Source organism: Castor canadensis, chromosome 13 (genome assembly GCF_047511655.1).
Source record: "Castor canadensis chromosome 13, mCasCan1.hap1v2, whole genome shotgun sequence".
Taxonomy (NCBI): Eukaryota; Metazoa; Chordata; class Mammalia; order Rodentia; family Castoridae; genus Castor; species Castor canadensis.
This window is the reverse complement of record NC_133398.1, coordinates 2,438,476-2,456,947: the sequence shown is the minus strand read 5'-3', so window position 1 is coordinate 2,456,947 and position 18,472 is coordinate 2,438,476. Positions and strand designations below refer to the sequence as shown.

Sequence of the window (18,472 nt, the reverse complement as noted above, 5' to 3'; positions counted from 1 at the left end):
CACGGAGCGATCACTCTTAGAAGCCTCTTTCCTGCAGGGGCTTCTGCCCTTTAGGCAGCAGGGAAGGTTTAGCAGTGTCCAGCTGTAGTGAGCGCCCAATAAAGCCATTATCAGCCCCAGGTTGTGTCTGTCTGGGGCATACAGCGTGCTAGGTCTAACATCTTATGCTTAGTGGGTGTTGCATAAATTTCTGTGGCTTCTGAGATGGCCCGAGACTTATGAATTGGGCTGGGCAGGATTTGAATTTGTCCCAAGAAAATAAGTGGTCCTTTTTCTTGTTTAGGGGAAGTGGGTGTGATTTAGCAGATGCAGCTGTTGGCCCTGAATCTATGTTACATATGCAGAGCAGAAGAAGGGAGGTGAGCATTTATGCACTCTGGATGCCAATTCCTATGGACCAGCCTGTTGGGCTCAGGTGTGACTCCATAGGACTTGGACCCAGCTGGTTCTGAGCAGCTCCTGCAGTACCAGCTTGCACTGGGAGATGGCGCCCTTCCCCAATAGTTGCAATTTGCTGCCATCCAACCCAGACCTGTGGCACCAATGCCATGCATTAAGGAGAAAAACAACTCAGAGGGAGTCTTTAACCAATGGGAACTTACCCCTAATACTCAGGCCAGGATCCTCTTGGCTGTCATTGAAGCCCTCCCTACAGAGGGAGACTGAGCACAGAGAGAAAAATCCCAGAAAGATGCCTTCTTGGGCAGGCACCAGGGAGCAGCCTACTCTGTCCCAGCCGCTCTCATCCTTCCAAACCCCTTCTGGAGAGGAAGATTAACTGTCACCAGGTGGAAAGAACGTAGTGTGTGTGGCCCTGGTGTCTTTCCTTCCCAATGGCTAGGAAAGTGGAATAGAATGCAAGCAGCAAGCCTCTCTCCTCAGGTTAGAAGGCTACTGCAAATTGGAAAGGTGTCCTGCCCACTCCGCCCACTTCGGCTGAGGCTTACACGTGTCCAGGTGCTGATGCTGCAGAGGGCTGGGAAGAGGGGCACAGTTTGCCTTGCCCTAAACAGAGCATGGCTCCAGAGAGGAACACCTGCTCACCAAGCCCCTCAACACAGACACCAGGTCCCCTCCACGCGTACCTTCAGCCCACACCTCACACTTACGTTTGGGCCCCTTCAGCTCCTCAGGCCTAAACCTACAGTAGCTTCTGCCTGCATCCCCTACTGCGCACAATCGGCACACCAGCCCCTCCGGCTCAAACCTGCTGCCAGAAACCCACCATGTGTGTGTGCGGGGCGGGGTGGCGGGGGGTGAAGGGGCGGTCTTTCCTCCCAGGGCCTTAGATAGAGCTAGAGGCTGTCCAGGGTTCTCATTGGAATCTTTCACTTTGCACCCAATCTCCTCTCCCCGACCCCTGCCCCCGCCCCTGCGCTGGCACTGGAGACCCCTGACAGGTCGGGGAGCTCCCCTTCCCAGGCTGGCTGGGACTCTCAAACCACCGGCGGCGAAAAAGGGCCCCAGCAGCAGGGGTGGTGTGGTCCATCGAGAGTGACCCCAGACCCCAAAGCGGGCCTGAGAGGGGAGCCAGGGGCTCGCTGCAGCCAGGCAGGGATGTGAGGGTGGGCTAGTGCGTCGTGGTGGGATGGCAGCGGATGGCTGCCTCGCCGGAATTTTTTTTTTTTTTTTTATGATTTGGTGGGGCGGTGTTTTGTCTGTCCTCGCAAGTCACCCCAACTCCCTGGCCGACTGGGGTTTGCAAACCTCCCTGACAGCAGCCAGGGGGCGGCGGGGAGCCGGAGCGCAGAGGAAAAATCCACCCATTTCCTGGGCAGATTGCGTCGGCCGCCGCCCGGCCGTGTCCCCGCCTCCCGGCCGCGGCCCCCGCGCACAGCACGCGCCGCGCTCAGAGCCCGGTGGCCCTTCTCGGCGGCGGAGCGCACAGGGACGCGGCGGCGGCGGCGGGCAGCCCGGGAGGGCAGCGCGCGGCAGGCAGGGCCAACTGGCCACCTCCCCGCGCCGGGGCGGCGCGGCGATGGCCGGGGCGCGCCGGGCGGCGGCGGCGGGCGGGCGGCGGCGGGCGGAGGGGGCACGGGGACGCGGCCGGGCGCCCCTGCCCGCCGCGGTGCCCGCCGCCTAAAGCTGCCCGGGGCGCGGGAGCCGGCGCCGGCGCGGCACGGGCGCCGGAGGCGACTGGAGGCGCGATGTCGGTGCCGCTGTTGAAGATCGGGGTTGTGCTGAGCACCATGGCCATGATCACCAACTGGATGTCCCAGACCCTGCCCTCGCTGGTGGGCCTCAACACCACCAAGCTCTCGGCGGCCAGCGGCGGGACGCTGGACCGCAGCACCGGCGTAAGTGCGCCCGCCGCGCGCCTTCGCGGTGCCCCTCGCGCCCCTCCTCGTTGGTGCCCCGGGCTGGGCGGACGCCGCGCGGGACCCAGTCACCCAGGCAGGGGAGGCGGCGGGGGGTCAAGGACAGGGGTCGTGTGCGACCATCCGCGCTGGGGCCCGGCTGCTCTTCCCGCCGCGCCCCCCGCCCCCGCCCCCGCCCCGGCCCCGTAGCTTTACGTCCCCGGGGACGATGCTTCCTCCGCCTGGTCCCCTGCAGGGGCTGGGTGAGCCTGCTCAGGGGCCCCGAAGTCTGGAGTCCTCGCTTACTAATAATACAAAGCCCCTTGATGCAAAGCTTAGGAAACTAAACCTGGGGACTTGGGGACTTGTCCAAGGTCACTCAGCGAGTAAGGGGTGGAGACATCGCTAGACCCCAGTGTGGGCTTGGCCCAGCTAGGACTCAACCCATCCTACTTTGTAAAAGCCAAACTGGACTGACCGGGAGTGGGCCCGCGCGCGGGAGCTTCGGGGCTCCTGGCCTCGCCTTCGTTCCCAAAGTCCCCGGGCACCCTTCCTGACTCTCGCTGTGTGAAGGGCTACGGGGCCTCCCTCCGAGGGTGCAGACAGACTGGCCGGCGCCGGGAGCCCCGCTCTTTGGTGCGCTATCTCACCATCGCCCACCCCTCCCTACTAGCTGCTTCCGGAGCCCGGGGGAGGGGGAGCAGTGACCGGGACACTTCTGGGCAGGGTTGATTTCCAAGGTGGCTGGAGCAAGCTGAGCTGGGACCATCCCTCCAGCAAGGGGGCTCCCATCTAAGTGGAAAGGAGAGGTGAAGGACACTAGTCTCCTCTCCAGCTCCCTTTCTGCTGGCAAGGGCTCAGTGCTTTCCCTGGAGGTCTCGTTGGTATGACCCCAGCTGAGACCCCTGTTTCATCCACCTTACCTGCTATTTCAAAATTGTGTTTTCCTTCATGTCTTTCCACCCCCCCCTGCCTCTGGGTCCTGAGCACCTAAGGTTGGAAAGGAATGAAATCAAATATATCACTACTATAGATTTTCCCTGCTCAACCCTCCTCCCATCCTGTCTAAAAATAGCAGGGAGGTGACCTGATGCCTTGGGGACATGCTTGGAGACAGTGGGCAGGCTGCAAGGGCCAGCAGAGGGTGGGAGTCATCTGTGTGCACCTGGAGGTCAGAGCTACCAGACCTGGGCTGCAAGAGGAGACCAGCTATACACAGCTCTGGTTTCTTGGTGATCTTTGGGGCAAGCCTCAGGACAGAGGTTGGGGGTGACCCTTGCACAACATGTCACCAGCAGTTCCGTGACATCCACCAAATGGCTCGTAGGTGGAAGCCTGCATGGAGTTGGAAGCCCAGCGTCTGGCAGGGAGACACCAAGCTCGGGGTTGTAGAGGCTCTGGACAGATAGGTGCTGGATCCAAGTGTCAGGGAACACAGAGCAAGGCTGGGCTGCACCAGCCACCCCTGCTTGCCTTATAGAGAGGGAAAGTGTGTGATTTCTGAGTCACCCAGCCACTTGCTTTCCTGCCTTGCCCCTCATCCAGTGTGTGGCATCTGCTGGCCCCTCCCACCTCCCCAAAGCATCACTCCAAACATCCTTTGGGTTGAACTTGAATTGTAAAGACTTGAAAGGGCCACGCATCTTTGATTTTCTTCAGCCCTGGCCACCCTAACCGGATGACTCCTTGTGGACCCCTTTCCCTCTGGGGTGGCTGAATTTGTCTTTGCACATCTTGTGATTTTTTTTTTTTTTACCTGGATTGGACATGCACAGTCTCCCCGGTTGCTGCCTCTGAGGCCTGGCCTTACTCTCTCCCTTTCTCTCCTTCCCATTCCCTTGCCTCACCTGCCCCCTCCAGGTGCTGCCCACCAACCCTGAGGAGAGCTGGCAGGTGTACAGCTCTGCCCAGGACAGTGAGGGCAGGTGTATCTGCACAGTGGTCGCCCCCCAGCAGACCATGTGTTCACGGGATGCCCGCACGAAACAGCTGAGGCAGCTACTGGAGAAGGTGAGTCTGTGCAGAAGCTTGTGTGTACACCTGAGTGTGCACAGATGCTGTATGCTCATGCCAGCACCAAGGCCTGGCCAGCCTGAGGCCCACCTGAGTCTTTTCTGACAGGTCCTTGCTCAAAATATTTGTGGATGAATGAGTGAGCAGATGAATGGATGGATGGATGGATGGATGGATGGATGGGTGGGCAGTTAAGTGAACAGAGACACCCGAGGGTGGCCCCAGGAGGAGATGAGTACACCTGAATCCCCACCCCCTTCCCACTCACTGTAGGTTCCACTGGAGCCTTGAGGGCTCAATGAGCTAGGATTCAGGGCTCCTCTGCCTCATACTGTTTCTGAGTGACCCTCAGTCTAGTCTAGAGGGCTTAGCACTGCAGAGCAGACAGTAAACCCAGGAGTACCTGGATTTAGCATGGTGGACTTCTCTGCCCCATTACTGAGGGGCTGGACTTGACCTCCCAGGCCTGTGCTACCTTGGATACCTCTTGGTGCATGTTGTCACCTTCATAGCCCACTTGGGGACAGCAGGGTGTAATCTGCTGTACACATTTGGCTCTTAACATTTCACTTAATCTTTACAAGAACGATAGGGGTCTGATGGATTTTCCACTCCATTTCAGAAGCCAAAATTTGGGTCCCAAGAGAAAGACTGATGTCTTCTGGTTAGCAGGGAAACAGCCCCAGACTCCCACCCAGCTCCCCTCTTGTTTGGCCCCCACTCTCCACAGAGCCTGCCCTTTTCTGACCCTAACAGTCACTGGCCTCCTGCAAAGGCCACCCCCAAGTTATCCTAAGTGTCCCAGTCCCTGGGAGCTGCCAAGAAAAGGAGAAAGGGGGAGGGGGTGTGCTTTCTGTTCCATCCACCTCCCTCCCCCCTAGGAAAGCAGGTGTTTGTGTGTGGCATCCTCAGCAGGCAGGGACCCTTCTCACCTTGAGGGCGTGGGGTCACACACCACACACACAAACACACACACGTGAAGCTGTGACTTCCTACAGATTGATCTTGGACTTTCTAAAATTGGCGTCAGCCTAGGAGGATGAGAGGAGGTCTGTGACTCAGGGACAGCCCCTGAGGATGGAATGGACACTCCTTTCCTTGTTGCCCTCTAGCTGGGGAAGGTGGGTGGAGGCCAGCCTTCCTTCCCAGGACCAGCCTTCCTCAGTTGGACGCCAATTTACCCACTTGCCTCCCACCACTGCATTCAGAATGAATCCCCTTTCTTGGACTCAGTTTCCCCGACTCCAAGTTGCACCAGTGCCTCTGCAAGGGACCTGGGACCTTGTTTCCTCTGGTGGGAAGCAGCCAGCTCAACAGTGGTGAAGGAGAGTGAGGGTTTGGTTTACTTTGTTTCTATTTCATCCTCAGTCACCTGAGTAAATCATCTGAAAAGAGTTAAAAGTAAAATGCGTTTAACAGATTCCATGAACACTTATTCACACAAAAGTAGCCCGAAACCTAATTGAGCCTTTAATTATTCAGAACTGTAGAGGAGCAAGAAGGCCCCTACTGGGGCCCCAGCCAGGGGGCCCTGGGAGAAGGTGCCTGGGGGTGGGGGTGGGGGAGGGTGTTGAGAACCAGGAAAATGGGTTCCAGAAAGCTCTAGGGGCTCCTGGGAATGAGGCCGTGCAGCTTTCCTTTCTGCCTACGCAGGCCACAGCGTTGCTACTTAAAAATTTAAAGCCTTTTTTCACGCCGTGTGCTACTCTATTTTCGGCAGGCCTGAGCTGTTGGTTGGAAGTGAGGCCCTTGGCTTAGTGCACCAGGCATTGCGCCTTAGTGCCCTGGGCCTGGCCAGCTCTCTGCCTTTCTCTGCTCCTTTCCATCCTGCCTGTGCAGAGGGGCGGGGCAGGGCTGGGCAGGGCCAGGCACAGACATCACTGCCTTTGTGGGCAGACACCTGGAAGAGGTTGAAAAATCCAGTTCCTGTGCCCTGCCCTGGTGACTGAAGCACAGCTGAGCATCTTGTGGCTAGTTCCTTCTCTGGCTTTGTGAAAACCCACGTGGCGAGATGGCAGAGGAGCAGGTCCTGGGACCTGCCCTAGAGGGTCTGATTTTGTTGGCCTGGAGCCTTGTCTGGTGCTAGGCACCAGGATGCCTGGACACCTTTCTCAGGGTTGTGATATGCAACCAGGGTTGAGGCCCTGAGATGCAGGGAGAGGAACCAGACAGGGAGGGGACTGTGTTCTCTCTGAAGACCACAGGTTCTGAGTGTGAAAGCACAGGCTTTGGAGCCTCTGTCCTCAGACCGGTTGTGAGGGTAGCACGTTGCTTTTCTGAGCCTTGGTCTCCACGTGTGTCAAGTGGCACTCAGAATAGCTTCCTTCCCAGGGTTTTGTAAGGATCAGATGAGATCAGTATGTGACAGGCTCGGTGCCTGGGCAAGGAAGATGTGCAATAAATACCAGCCAATAGTCATCCTCAGGAGGCCAGGTGTGTGGCTGCATGGCATGATGCCCTCCCCTGAGGCTTAGGGCCTGCTGCCACACGGACTAGGGCAGTAGGTTTTTTTGTGACCTTGAGCGTGCTGGTTGGGCTTCTCAGGGACACATTTGGAGGTGCTTTACAGGGTGGGAGGATGGGGGTGGTGACCCCAGTTCCATTTTCAAAGGCTCAGTTGAGGGACTGGCCAGGGAGTGTGCTGTCAGGGTTAGAACTTAAGTCAACTTGGTATTGTTCAGATTTGTTTTTTAAATTTGAAGGCTGATCCTTAAATTTTAAAACTTGTTAAAAGCATTCGTCCTCTGGGGGACAAAAAAGACCACCACTGTGCGTGGTTTCCTGCCAAAGCCAGCGTGGGCTCAGCTGTTGCCCCCCACACACACCGCACAGATGACATTTTAGCCCTGCTCTTGCCAGCATCGTTGCACCCTAGGAGCGGAGTGGGAAGAGGGCCTCGATCAGAGCTGCTACTGCGCTGTCTTCTTCCTCCCAGCTGCTGGGGCTCCTTGCGCTGGGTGCTGGGCTCCATCTGGGGTAAGATGTGGATGATGCCCAGCGCCTTGCCTCGCTGAGCTTCCTGAGAGCAAGGTAGATAAGACAGGTGTGTGGCTGGCTCCTTCCTGCAAAAGGTAATATTTCTAAGTAATAGACAGCCTCCTTTGCCTTAACCTCATCTGGAAAGCACCCTGGAGGCAGTGGTGTTTGGACCTTGAAGGATAAACAAAAACCCAGCTGCACAACCTTGCCCAGAAGATGTGGTAGCTGCAGTTACTCAGACACAACGCAAGACAGGCAAGGGGAGGCAGGGAAAGACAACAGGACAAACACATTTCAGATTCTCATAGAACGTCTAAAGTTAGCCCCACGCTGTGTTCTACGAACTTGAAGTGTTAAAGTGAATTGGTACATGCTACTTGCAAATACCAAGCCCTAAAATTCCATGCAGTTTTTAGTGCTGAGTTAAGCAATACTGGTCTGTGTTGCTCTCTTCAATTTTACCTTCTTGGCTGGTCTGCAGGGTTTACAGAGGAAGGCTACCATTGTTCTGACCACTGAGCATAAAGCTAAACCTCGTATCCAAATGACTGTTCCTAGAAGGGAGAGTATTTTCAAATTCAGCAAAAAACCAGCAATGAAGATTTTCTGTTCCAAGGTGCCTTCCTCCCTAGTAATTGGATTAGATTCTGAGAAAATGACCCTAGCGCACTGCAGCTTCCTGGGCTCCGTTGCACCCCACTCCCCGCCCTGAGTACATTTGCACGAAGCCCCAGCCAGTTTCCTGAAAATGAAATGCACTGGCAGGCGGCTGCACCCAAACTGTTTTTCTTTTAAGCTCTCTGGAATCCTGTTGAATATTAAAGTCCCATCTTGAGGCTACACACTCAATTCCGATCGGCTGTGAGGGTGTAAAACAGCGATTCTTCATTTGCTGGGTGATTGATTCCTGACTCTGTGTTCTGAATGTGCGTGTTTGCCGAGCAGTCATCTGCCTATGATATTGGATGGCGTGCGGGGCGGGAAAAAGGCTCGGTGTCGGCTCTGCACTTATGCCACCAACCCTCTCAGCAAGGCACTCGCTGAGATTTAAGAGAGAGGGGAATTTATGCCTGGGGTGGGGGAGCCCACTTGGGTGCCTCCGTTGGTATTTAGCATAACGGAGACAAAAGAGAACAGACATGGCCCTCGCTTGCTCCAGACCTCATCCAAGCTCCTGTGCTTGGTGAAGCTGGAGGCTTTGCCCCTAATTTGCCTCCCTGATTGTAAGATCTCAGTGACAGAGGGAGTGTTTACCCAGCCAATTTGCTGCCTTGGGGGAGCGCTCCGTCCTAACAGTCCTGAGGCTGGTGATTAACTAGTAAATAATGCACCGGGCCGCTGCTGGCTCCCAGGGCGCTGCCTGTGGAAAAGGTCAGCGTGGCTTCCCAGCAGGCAAACGAGAAGGCAAATGAGATCGTCCGGCATCTGCTGCAGCAACAGCCTTGAACCTGTTACCCTTTTGACAGGTGCAAAACATGTCTCAATCCATAGAGGTCTTGGACAGGCGAACTCAGAGAGACTTGCAGTATGTCGAGAAGATGGAGAACCAAATGAAGGGACTGGAGTCCAAGTTCAAACAGGTGGAGGAGAGTCATAAGCAACACCTGGCCAGGCAGTTTAAGGTATGTATACCCCTCCCTCCTTCCCTGACGTCCCCCTCAGAGGAAGCAGTGAGTGGGGGCTGGAGGGATACATACAGCAAGGATTGCTCTTGGCCTTGCTAAGGTCTGCTGCCCTCGGGAGTAGAGAAGCCCCTCCCCCAGGCTCTATTTTGACAACAGACCCCAGGATGGGGCGGGCTCCCATATCTCCTCCGTCCGTCTGTTTGGGAACAGGGGTCCCAGACCCTGCGCTCTACTCCGCAGGCAGAGCGCATGTTAGCTGGGAAGGACAGTGATTATTGGTCCTTGTCATTCCACAGCGACAGCAGGTAAATCACATTAGCTGAAGATTAGCTTAATTGATTAGAGCCATTTCTGGGCAGGGATCACTCAGGGCAGTTTTTCACATCTGACCTAATTTAGCTGTGACGAGGCACACTGTAGACGCAGGGGGAAAGAGACCAATGTCTTTCTCAGCTTGTGGTAAGTGCTCTACATCTCCAGGTGACCCTGGATGTTAAAACCAGTTTCTTTGACCTGAAATTATATATACATATGTACAGGTATGTATATATATACACTGACCGTTCACTACGACTAGGCCGAGAAATTACAAGTCACCTTAATTAAGGTATACATGCATGTTAATTAGGAATCAGGCCCGATGTAAATGAGCAGGTCAAATTACACAGCCTCGCTTGGCTGAAGATTGCTGATGTTCCTTTCTCTGTCTTCCTGTCCTTTTATGCTACTATTTTCTTTGATGTGCTTTTACATGAAGCAAGAGCTAATTCTCCATTAAAAGCGATACATTAGCTAGACGAAACAGCAAGCGAATCGAGTTATACATCTATATTATAAATAAAATAGTAGCAGGCTTGATCCTGCTAGGGTGAAATGAGCTAGTGGCTCCAGCCCTGGGCAGGTGTCCTTGTTGCTAAAGTGAAAATTATCTTGGAGAGGGATTTTGACCTTTCTGACCCAAAAGAGTTTCTGTGTCTCTCCTTGGAGGCCACCCTGCCTCTCCTGCTCGGCAGACTCCTCTAAAGATGGGGTGTTGGAGGTCGCTCACCTTGGCGAGGAGCACTGTCCACAGGGGCATGTCTCCGAGTTCCGGAGTGGGGGAGCATTGTAGCCTGTGGGGGAGGAAAAGCCAACCCACTCCTTGGTGCTGCTGCTTTCAGTGCATTAAGGAATCCCAACAGAAATTGTGAGGGAACCCAAGTCGTTACTAAATCAGTTTGTTTCCCTAGCATTAAAGTGTGATTTTTTTTTTTTTAAGTGACCGTGCAAATATTTGGCTGTTTAAGGCAGGCTAGTGAGCTAGCTTTTCAACGGTGTTTCGTTTTCTTGCTTGCAGGGCTAACTTAAAAGCGTTTTTTCAATGCTGCATTGACTGAAGAAGCAGTCCAGTCCCATGTAACCATGAGAGAGCCAGAGAGCTTTTTGCACCATGCATTTTTACTATGATTTTCCAATCCTTAGCACCATATCACTAAGGAACCTTGAATCCAGCCAGGATCCTCCTTTGCATGCAACGCTAGACGCATTTCACAAATAGTTTGAACCCTTGTCAATGCATTTTTTGAAAAAGAAAGAAAAAAAAAGAACTTTGTGTATGTGACTTAAAGCATGTAACCTTAAGCTGTTGCATTCTAAACTGACAATAAAGACTTTCCCAAATATGTTTGGTGTTCCGAGGACTGTTTAATATGCTCTCCTAATTCATTTGGACCAGGATAAATACCGGTACCTAAAGCGGGAGTGTGCACACCTTCCTCACGTAGGGAGAGGCCAGGCCAAGGCAGGGTGTTACGAGTTCTTGCATGCATTGCACTGAACCCAGCTTATTTTAACCTTGCAGGCAATAAAAGCGAAAATGGATGAACTTAGGCCTTTGATACCTGTGTTGGAAGAGTACAAGGCCGATGCCAAATTGGTATTGCAGTTTAAGGAGGAGGCCCAGAATCTGACGTCAGTGCTTAACGAGCTGCAAGAGGAAATTGGCGCCTATGACTACGATGAACTTCAGAGCAGAGTGTCCAATCTTGAAGAAAGGCTCCGTGCATGCATGCAAAAACTAGGTAGGCCCAGCACCCTTCGGGCACACAGCTCTGTCCTGCCCGCCTCTGGCACTTGCGCAGGCGTAGAGAGTGGCGCTGAAGGGTCAGCACCCAGCTGGCTTCAGCAGGTGAAGGTTGTGTCAGGGTTCCTGGGCAGAGCAACCTGGAAAGACAGCAGCAGGAAACATAGGCAGCACCTGTCCCAGACCATTGCCCATGTCCAAGCCCCGTGCCAAGGCCTGCTCTACACCCCCCTGGTTTCACACCTAGAAAAAATGGATGGGTGCGTGTGCGAGCATGGATGTGTGCGAGCTCGTGTGTTTTTAAGACACAGGGTCAGTAGGATTGGAAATGTACTTCTCCATCTAGGTTGAGGAGAGAGCTGATGAAACTCCTTGAGATAGTGGATCACGCTTAGTTCAGACCATAAAGAAAAGGAAGCCCAGTGACGTGGCAGGTGTGGGATCACAGGTGAGCAGCCCAGAAGGGGTGGACCCATGAGCAAGTGAACCTTTCTCTGGTTATGCTCCTTACACAGGCTACCAAGGCAGTGACCACTCTGGGTCCTCGTGTCTGATGGATTACCCACTTGCCTCACCAGCCCTCCAGATGTGAACATACAGAATGTCAGGTCCATTTGAAATTGCACATTTCACATCTCAGTCCCATTTCTAGTCTCCCCTCATAAGCTGTTCGTTTTGATATTAAATACTTTTTAGGGTAACTTAAAGTAATTTTCAGGGTAATTTTACCTTATAAAGAATTTTCCAGGCTCCACCTGATGTTCTAACTTGGTTCCCTTTCTACCCATGCACCAATCGATGCTTCATTAAAAATTTAAAACATCCAGGGACAGCGAACACCTTTGAAACTCCCTGGTGGTGTTAGGTGAAAGAGAGTGGCACAGTGGATCGACTAGGCTTCTGTGCCATCATCCCGCAAAGCACAGGCTGGGAAACAGGTGGAGTTTGGAAACTAACCAGTTTTTGGTTGTGTTTTTTGGTGATACTGGGGTTTGAACTCAGGGCTTTGTGCTTGTGAGGCAGGCACTCCACAGCTTGAGCCACACCTCCGAGCTTTTTTACTCTGGTTATTTTGGAGATGGGGGTTCACTTTTTGCCCAGACCGGCCTGCACCACTTCTTACCACAGCAGGGATGACAGAGATGTGCCTGAAATGGAGTCTTGCACACTCTTTGCCCTGGCTGACCTCAAACCACCATGATCCTCCCAATCTCAGCCTCCCAAGTAGCTAGGATTATAGGTGTGAGCCACTGGCACCCAACCACTAACCGATTTGAGGGGACATTCTCACTGTGTCACTGAGGGCGTCATCTCCTGTGTGTTTTCGTAGTCCCAGTGTGGCAAGGGCTGGTGGCCTCAGATGATCCAAGAGGGCCAGGTGGATGGTTTCCAGTGCCTCTCACCTCACCATTTAGGTGGTCAGTGGTGAGTGTGATGGTGTGGAAGGTTGATGACAGGCTGTGTGGATGGATAATAATGACCCACATGATTATTTGCCCCCCATGATGCCCTGAACTGGCCAACGCCTCTCTCCTGACCTTTCCAACACTCCCACTTGGCATCTCCCTTGCCTCTGAGAGTCCAGAGGTGGGATGTTCTGTGGGTGTGTTGTTACTTATTCCCAACAGTGTTTCAGCCTTTCCACTAGGCACTGTCTCAGAGCTATCCTAGCAGCCTGCAGCCTTGATGGTTGGCTGCCCAGGACTGGGCCGCTGGGCTGTGAGTGGTACTCACAGGTGTGCAAGCTGGAGATACCCAGGGAAAACCAAGAGTCACCTCCACATCCAGGAATCAAAGGGCAAGACAAAAAATTATCAGCGGGAAGTTCCAAATGCTGAGAAGCCTTTGGGAGGGGGGCACCACCCTTCCCAGGGTGAGCCAGACTTCCCATCTGTCCTCAGCCTATTTTTAGCAGCTGGGTGAGTTTACCTTATGGCTTAGGATCTTGGGTCTTTCACATGGCTGCCCTTGGACTGCTGAAACCATCGACTTGGGGGTGAAGAGAGAATAGCTAGGCCCCTCAAAGCCATGTGTTCCTACCCCAGGGCACAGCACCGTGACGCGTAATTCTTCCCTCCGAAGGGCTGAGACACGCACAGGCCGAGGAATCAGAGTGGCAATAGGTGGGTCTGTGACCACACACAGGCAGCTCCGACTGTGCACACAGGACTGTGCATCCCTGGGAGCAGCACCATAAAATAGTGAGTGCTGCCAGCAGCTGTGTGGCTCTCCCAGACGTTTACCATCTCAAGTGTCAGCTGCCTCCTCGTCTGCAATGGGCAGAGAGCCCATGGGCCCTGGGTGGCTGTCACACTTCACGATGTCATTCGTGAAGTACTGGCTCAGTACTACCTGGCAGGAGGAAGCAAGAGGTGGTGACAGGACAGAATGGTAAACAGACAGACAGGTAGATGGTGGAGAGATAGAAGGATGGATAGATGGATGGATGGATGGGTGGATGGATGGATAGATGATCTATAGATGATTGAATGATTGACAGTAGATAGGTAGTAGAGATGGCTGACAGATGATTGATTGATGATTGATAGATTTATAAATAAGTTTAGCAGCTGTCCCTCTTCCCAGGTTTTCACTCAGCTCAGTAGCTTTAGGACCAGTTAGTACCCGGCAGCTGCTTAATCTAGTTTTTGTTTGGGCCTTGTGAATAGACAGTGTCTCAGGGCCACCCTAGGAGCTTGTTTCCTTGATGGTTGGCTGCCCAGGACCCAGCCTCTGGGCTGTGAGCTCCACTCGCTGCCAGTACCACGGGGTGGGTGGGTGGGATTCTGCACATCACAACCCAGTAGACCCAAGCATCTTCTCAAGCCCTGGTCTCCTTGGCTCTGCTGCTATGAGGCCTGACTAGGGGCCTTGGCTGGCAAGGAGGGCGAGGTCTCCTGTAGCTCTTAGAATCTCTTAATTGGACCTGTCCTGGCTGCCTCCTTCCCTCAAGTCCATGTTGCTGACATTTCCTGACCCAGAGTGCAGGCAGAAACAAGCAAAGGAGGACTGAGGTTCCCAGTGCTTCTAGAATCCCTCTTATTGGGATTGTGTGTTTTTCCTAATGGCCTAGTCACAAACTTGAATCAAAACTCTTTTTAGGTGGGAAGGTTAAGCCTAGCATCTCATAGGCCTTGCCTGGAAGGCCTCAGTATCCCCTACAGCAAATCTTGTCCCCAAAGTAGGAGAGAGGCAGTGTTGCCCAGCACTGTCTACATCCTCGTCCCCCTGAGCTAATGCTGGGCTGCAGAGTCAATCCTGGTAGCTACCCTGGTAGGCATGAGCTCCAGGCACAAGCTGCCACACAGGCCTCAGCTGGCCTCACTCCTGTTACGTTGTCCTGGAACCAATGCCCAGGGCTTCCCGAGTTTCTTGTCTTTTAGAGAACAGGAAGGAACCCCCAGAAATGCAAGGTCAGCCAGGGAATTTTGTTCTACCAAGGACCCATCTTAGTGAAGGCTCCTGGCTCCAACTTCAGTGCCTTTCAACAGCCAGTGAAACCTGTCATCTGGCATCCACCCTGAGGGGAGTCTCATTGTGGCTCCTGCCCTTTTGGGTGGTAAGGAGAAGTTGGGTGTGGAGCTGTGCTTTGGCACCCATCCTACACTCTCTCTGGGGAGAGGAGTCTGAGGCTATTTTTTGTTCCTAATGCTTGAGAGATCATGAAGGTCACCAGGCAGAGAGATGGCCTTTGCTTCCTGTCCAGGACCCTGCACGGGCCTGGGCCAGTGAAGTGCTGGCAGGGGCAGTGGGGAGAGCAGCTCACAGGTCCCATGTGTCAGTCAGAGATTGGAGAGTTAAGGATACCACCATCTGAGGAGTAGCCCTTGGATGACAGGGAGGAAAGAAGCCAGCCCACAATCCCTATCAGACTCAGGTGGGATCCTACCCAGCCAGGCCTGCCTTTCCAGTTCCCTCCAGGAAGTGCTCAGGATAGCATGTGCTGAGTATCTCCTGGAGGCCTGGCCTTTCCCTACCAGGGCAAGAAGTGAAAGGGGAGTCCAGAATGACCTCTCAGGGATCCCCTCTGGGCGCTAGGTCTGATTGTGAGGCCCTAGTGGGGAGCTGCAAATCTTTCAGCCTAACTCTTGTAGAGTATGGGGCCAAAAGCTAGGAAGAGAGGTAAGGAGCAAGCCAGGCCCAGGACGCCTGCTTTCAGCACTCAGTTCTCTTGTCTCCACCTGCCCATAAACCTCTCTGTCCTAGCCTGAGCTCCTGGTAGCATTTCATTTCTGGCCTCTTCCCTGAGATGTCCAGGCTGCTTTCAGAGCAGTCTCCTCCCCGGAAGAGCAAAAGGCACATGGTGCCATCCCGGGGGCATCAGCTTGTTCAGCTTCCAGCTTGGCAACAAGGCCTCTCCTTCCTGAGACCTCCCGACTGGTACACTGTTCCTTCCTGCCTGCCTCCTCTGGGTTGGACCCTGCAGGAGACTTCCTGAACCTTCAGAACTGAATCCCCACTGGCCACCCTGTCATCCCCTTTCCCCTCTTCCTGTCCTCCACCCTCTGCATGTCTGTGCCCTGAGTGCGTGACTGGAGAAGGGCGCTTTCCCGAACTGGATGTGCCAAGATTCCTCCAAAGCTCAGCCATGGGCTTTTTTAGATCCTGCCAGTTTCTGAGGTCTTGGCAGAACCACTCTGGACGGAGAACCAAAATAACTCCCTGGCTCAAGGAGGGCGGGCTGCCTCCAGCCCCGTGGGTCCTGGGAGCCTGTGGGCAGCAGCTTGGAAAGCAGGGTACCTGCCGGCCACACTTCCCTGCTGTCCTCACCAAGAGTGGAAGCTGACTCCAAGCGGCAACTGTGCATTTGGAGGCGAGCTGACCCAGACCTTGAGCCACTGTTGGCTTCCCAAAGCAGCTGAAGGTCTGGTCCAGGGTGAGCAGGACCTGCTAGGATCTTCTAAGGCTGCCCCTGACCTGGACTTGGCTGAGAACCCAGTCTGGGTCTGCAGCAGGCTTGTTCTGGAAGCCTCCCCTGGTGACCTCCAGCTCTCACAAGGCCCTTGAGGATACTGGTGGTGTTCACCGACTTCTTGGTGACAAGAGTGAATGTACCCAGGGTAGGCAGCACTCACCAGGGGTTCACCCTGCTTCCCCTGCCATCCCCAACACTGGGTCAGATGGCAAAGCAATAGTCAGGAGACACTGCTGAGAGCTGATTCATTCAGCCATTTGTTTATATGTGTTTGGCAGAGTCAGGCCAAGGCAGGAGGCCTCTTAGAGCAGCGAGACCCAGATGCTTATGTCCACAGCCCCAGAATATGTGGGCTCGCCAGTCAGCCAGTCAGTTAAGGACTAGAAGGGGGACAGGGTTCAGGATGAGGACATCTTTGGGGACAAGGCATCAGTCTGGGTCTAGCCCTAGAAGCTGGTTGGGAAGGCAGGGCTGGCATTCCAGAGCAGGGACAACGGGGGCCCAGGGCCAGATGTCTCAGCTGGTGGGCATTCACCTGCCGTCTCCACCATCTGCAGGCAGCACACAAGATAGATGTGTCTGGTCTCCAACCTGGAAGGGGCCTGCTGCAGGCTTGGGACTGACCTTTAGCCTGAGTCCACATCTTGAAAGGGCCAGTGATTGATATGAGATGGATAGGCTGACCGTTTTTGTGCCCTTGGATGGAAAAACAGCAGCCTTCCACCTGGGTCCTCAGCCAGGGCACCCTGGGAGGGATGGCTCCTTTGACCTCTCTTACTAGGTCACTAAGAGAACCATGTCCCTGGGGTCAGTTGGAGACCTTCCCTGGGATATCCTCAGGAAACATGGGAGCTGCTCTCTTAGCAGCCCCGCCTCCTTCAGTCAATAGGAGCAAAAGAAGAAAGAGCGGGAGGTGAGGGTGGAGTCCAGCTGAGGCCTTTCCTCAGGCCTTCTCCTCTGCCTGAAGCCCTTAGCCAACTCCCACCCAAATCCTTGAGAGGAGCGGGGTAAGAAGCCAGTCCAGGCTTTCGTGGAGACTGAATCTCCATGAAATTTCTAAGAAACTGCAGTCTTCCTCACCTCCCATCCCTGTGGTCACTGGTTAATCTTGGCCATCACCCTGTCCCTTCTCCCTGTCTCCTTCCAGACCAGAGCTCTGGCAGAGCTGGGCCATGTACACAGAGGCCCAGCAAAGTCACTGAGGTCTGATAGACCCTCGTACCCACTGCCACTGGAAAGTCTCATCTGTGAGGGGTGGTGGTGGCATAGGAAAGTGGGGACAGGAAGGCATATTTGGGAAGGAGACAGGAGAGTGGGGACAGTTATGGGGATTCCTCTCCAACCTGGGCAGAGGCACCAGCACAGGGGACTTTGGTGGGAATCCAGGCACAGAGTTGGACTTTCTTGTGCTTATAGTGGACTCTTAATCCTGCCAAACCTCCCGATGTCCAGAGACCCCTCTCCTGCCTAGGAGTCTTGTACAATGCTGCTGTGGACATGTTCATCCCACTTTAAATTTGGGGGAGAGCACTCTGAGGCAGGACTGAGTGGGTCTGGCTGCTTCCTCCCAAGGGCTGAACCTGCCCTCTTCACTGTAAGGATTATCCTGGCTTCCCTGTGGTCCCTGGGTTAAGTCACTGACAATCTTCCATAAGCGCCTGGATCTTCTCTGAACTTTGCAGGCTGCTGTGTACATATGTTAATACGGCAGCCCTTGCTGGGTGCCTGTAGACTTAGGAAGTCATATGTAGGCCTGGCCTGAAGGGAGAGGGAGAAAGGCACAGAGAGGGCCCTTTATCAGCTGTCCCTACTGGGGACCAACCCACCACCTACCCCAGGAGCGGTTTGCGTTTTGAGGTGGGCTAAGATTTGTGTATTCTGGAGGAGCTACGTGACTGCAAGCAGGCTGGCTTCCAGGAGGGAGGAGTGGCATTTCTGAGCAGTGTGGTGGCTGCCCTGCACCGCCAGGCACAAGCCTGAGACCCATGGGGCTCCAGGAGGGGGGGGAATGCTGGGCTGTAACCCCAGCACTGCCTGAATGAAGGACTGGCCTTGAGCGCATGCCTTGCAGTCTCCAGATACCACCTGTAAGGTGGGAAAGCTGCAGAGGTCATGTCCAAGATCCCATCTACTGCATTCCTGCAGGAGAGGAGGGCTGCTGGCCCTTCCTCCTAGACTAGTTCCAAGGGACAGAAAGGTGCACGGGGGAGAGAGTGCCCTGAGCTATGCTGGCCCTGTGCTGCTTTGCGAGCCCAGTCCTGCCTTGTCCAGTGTCTCCTGTGGAGCCCAAGTTCTGCAAGCATGCGGGTAGTTTAGCGCTTTACCTCCAGCAGCCTCAGGAGACTGACCTGCTGCTGTCCCATCTCTCAGAGGAGAAAACTGGGTCTTGCCAAGGCTGATGCTCCTCCCGGGGGGGCTGCTGTCGAGGCCCGCTGGGCATGGCTGTTCAAGGATGGATGAGAACAAGAAAGATGGCCACTTGATGCTCTTCCTTGCCCATTCTGACCTCACTTGCTCTGTCTTGGGGAAGGGTGACTTTGCTGTCCTCTGGGGCTGGTTGTGGGTCCTGGAGAACTAGGGC

The 18,472-nt window shown here is 54.4% G+C and overlaps 1 protein-coding gene across 3 annotated transcripts in view; it reads left to right on the top strand.

The window, feature by feature from the left end:
* Positions 1-18,472, top strand: part of Olfm1 (olfactomedin 1) — a 39,904-nt gene that overhangs the window by 9,861 nt on the left and 11,571 nt on the right. The window contains exons 1-4 of one of the 3 annotated variants that reach the window (XM_020159155.2): positions 2,065-2,297; positions 4,158-4,307; positions 8,756-8,911; positions 10,755-10,974. In XM_020159155.2, the coding sequence (XP_020014744.2) occupies positions 2,148-2,297; positions 4,158-4,307; positions 8,756-8,911; positions 10,755-10,974 (676 nt within the window). In that variant the 5' untranslated portion in view covers positions 2,065-2,147. Of the gene's footprint in view, positions 1-2,064; positions 2,298-4,157; positions 4,308-8,755; positions 8,912-10,250; positions 10,576-10,754; positions 10,975-18,472 lie in introns of those variants that run through there. The other 2 variants (XM_020159157.2, XM_074052865.1) reach the window with 2 other exon arrangements.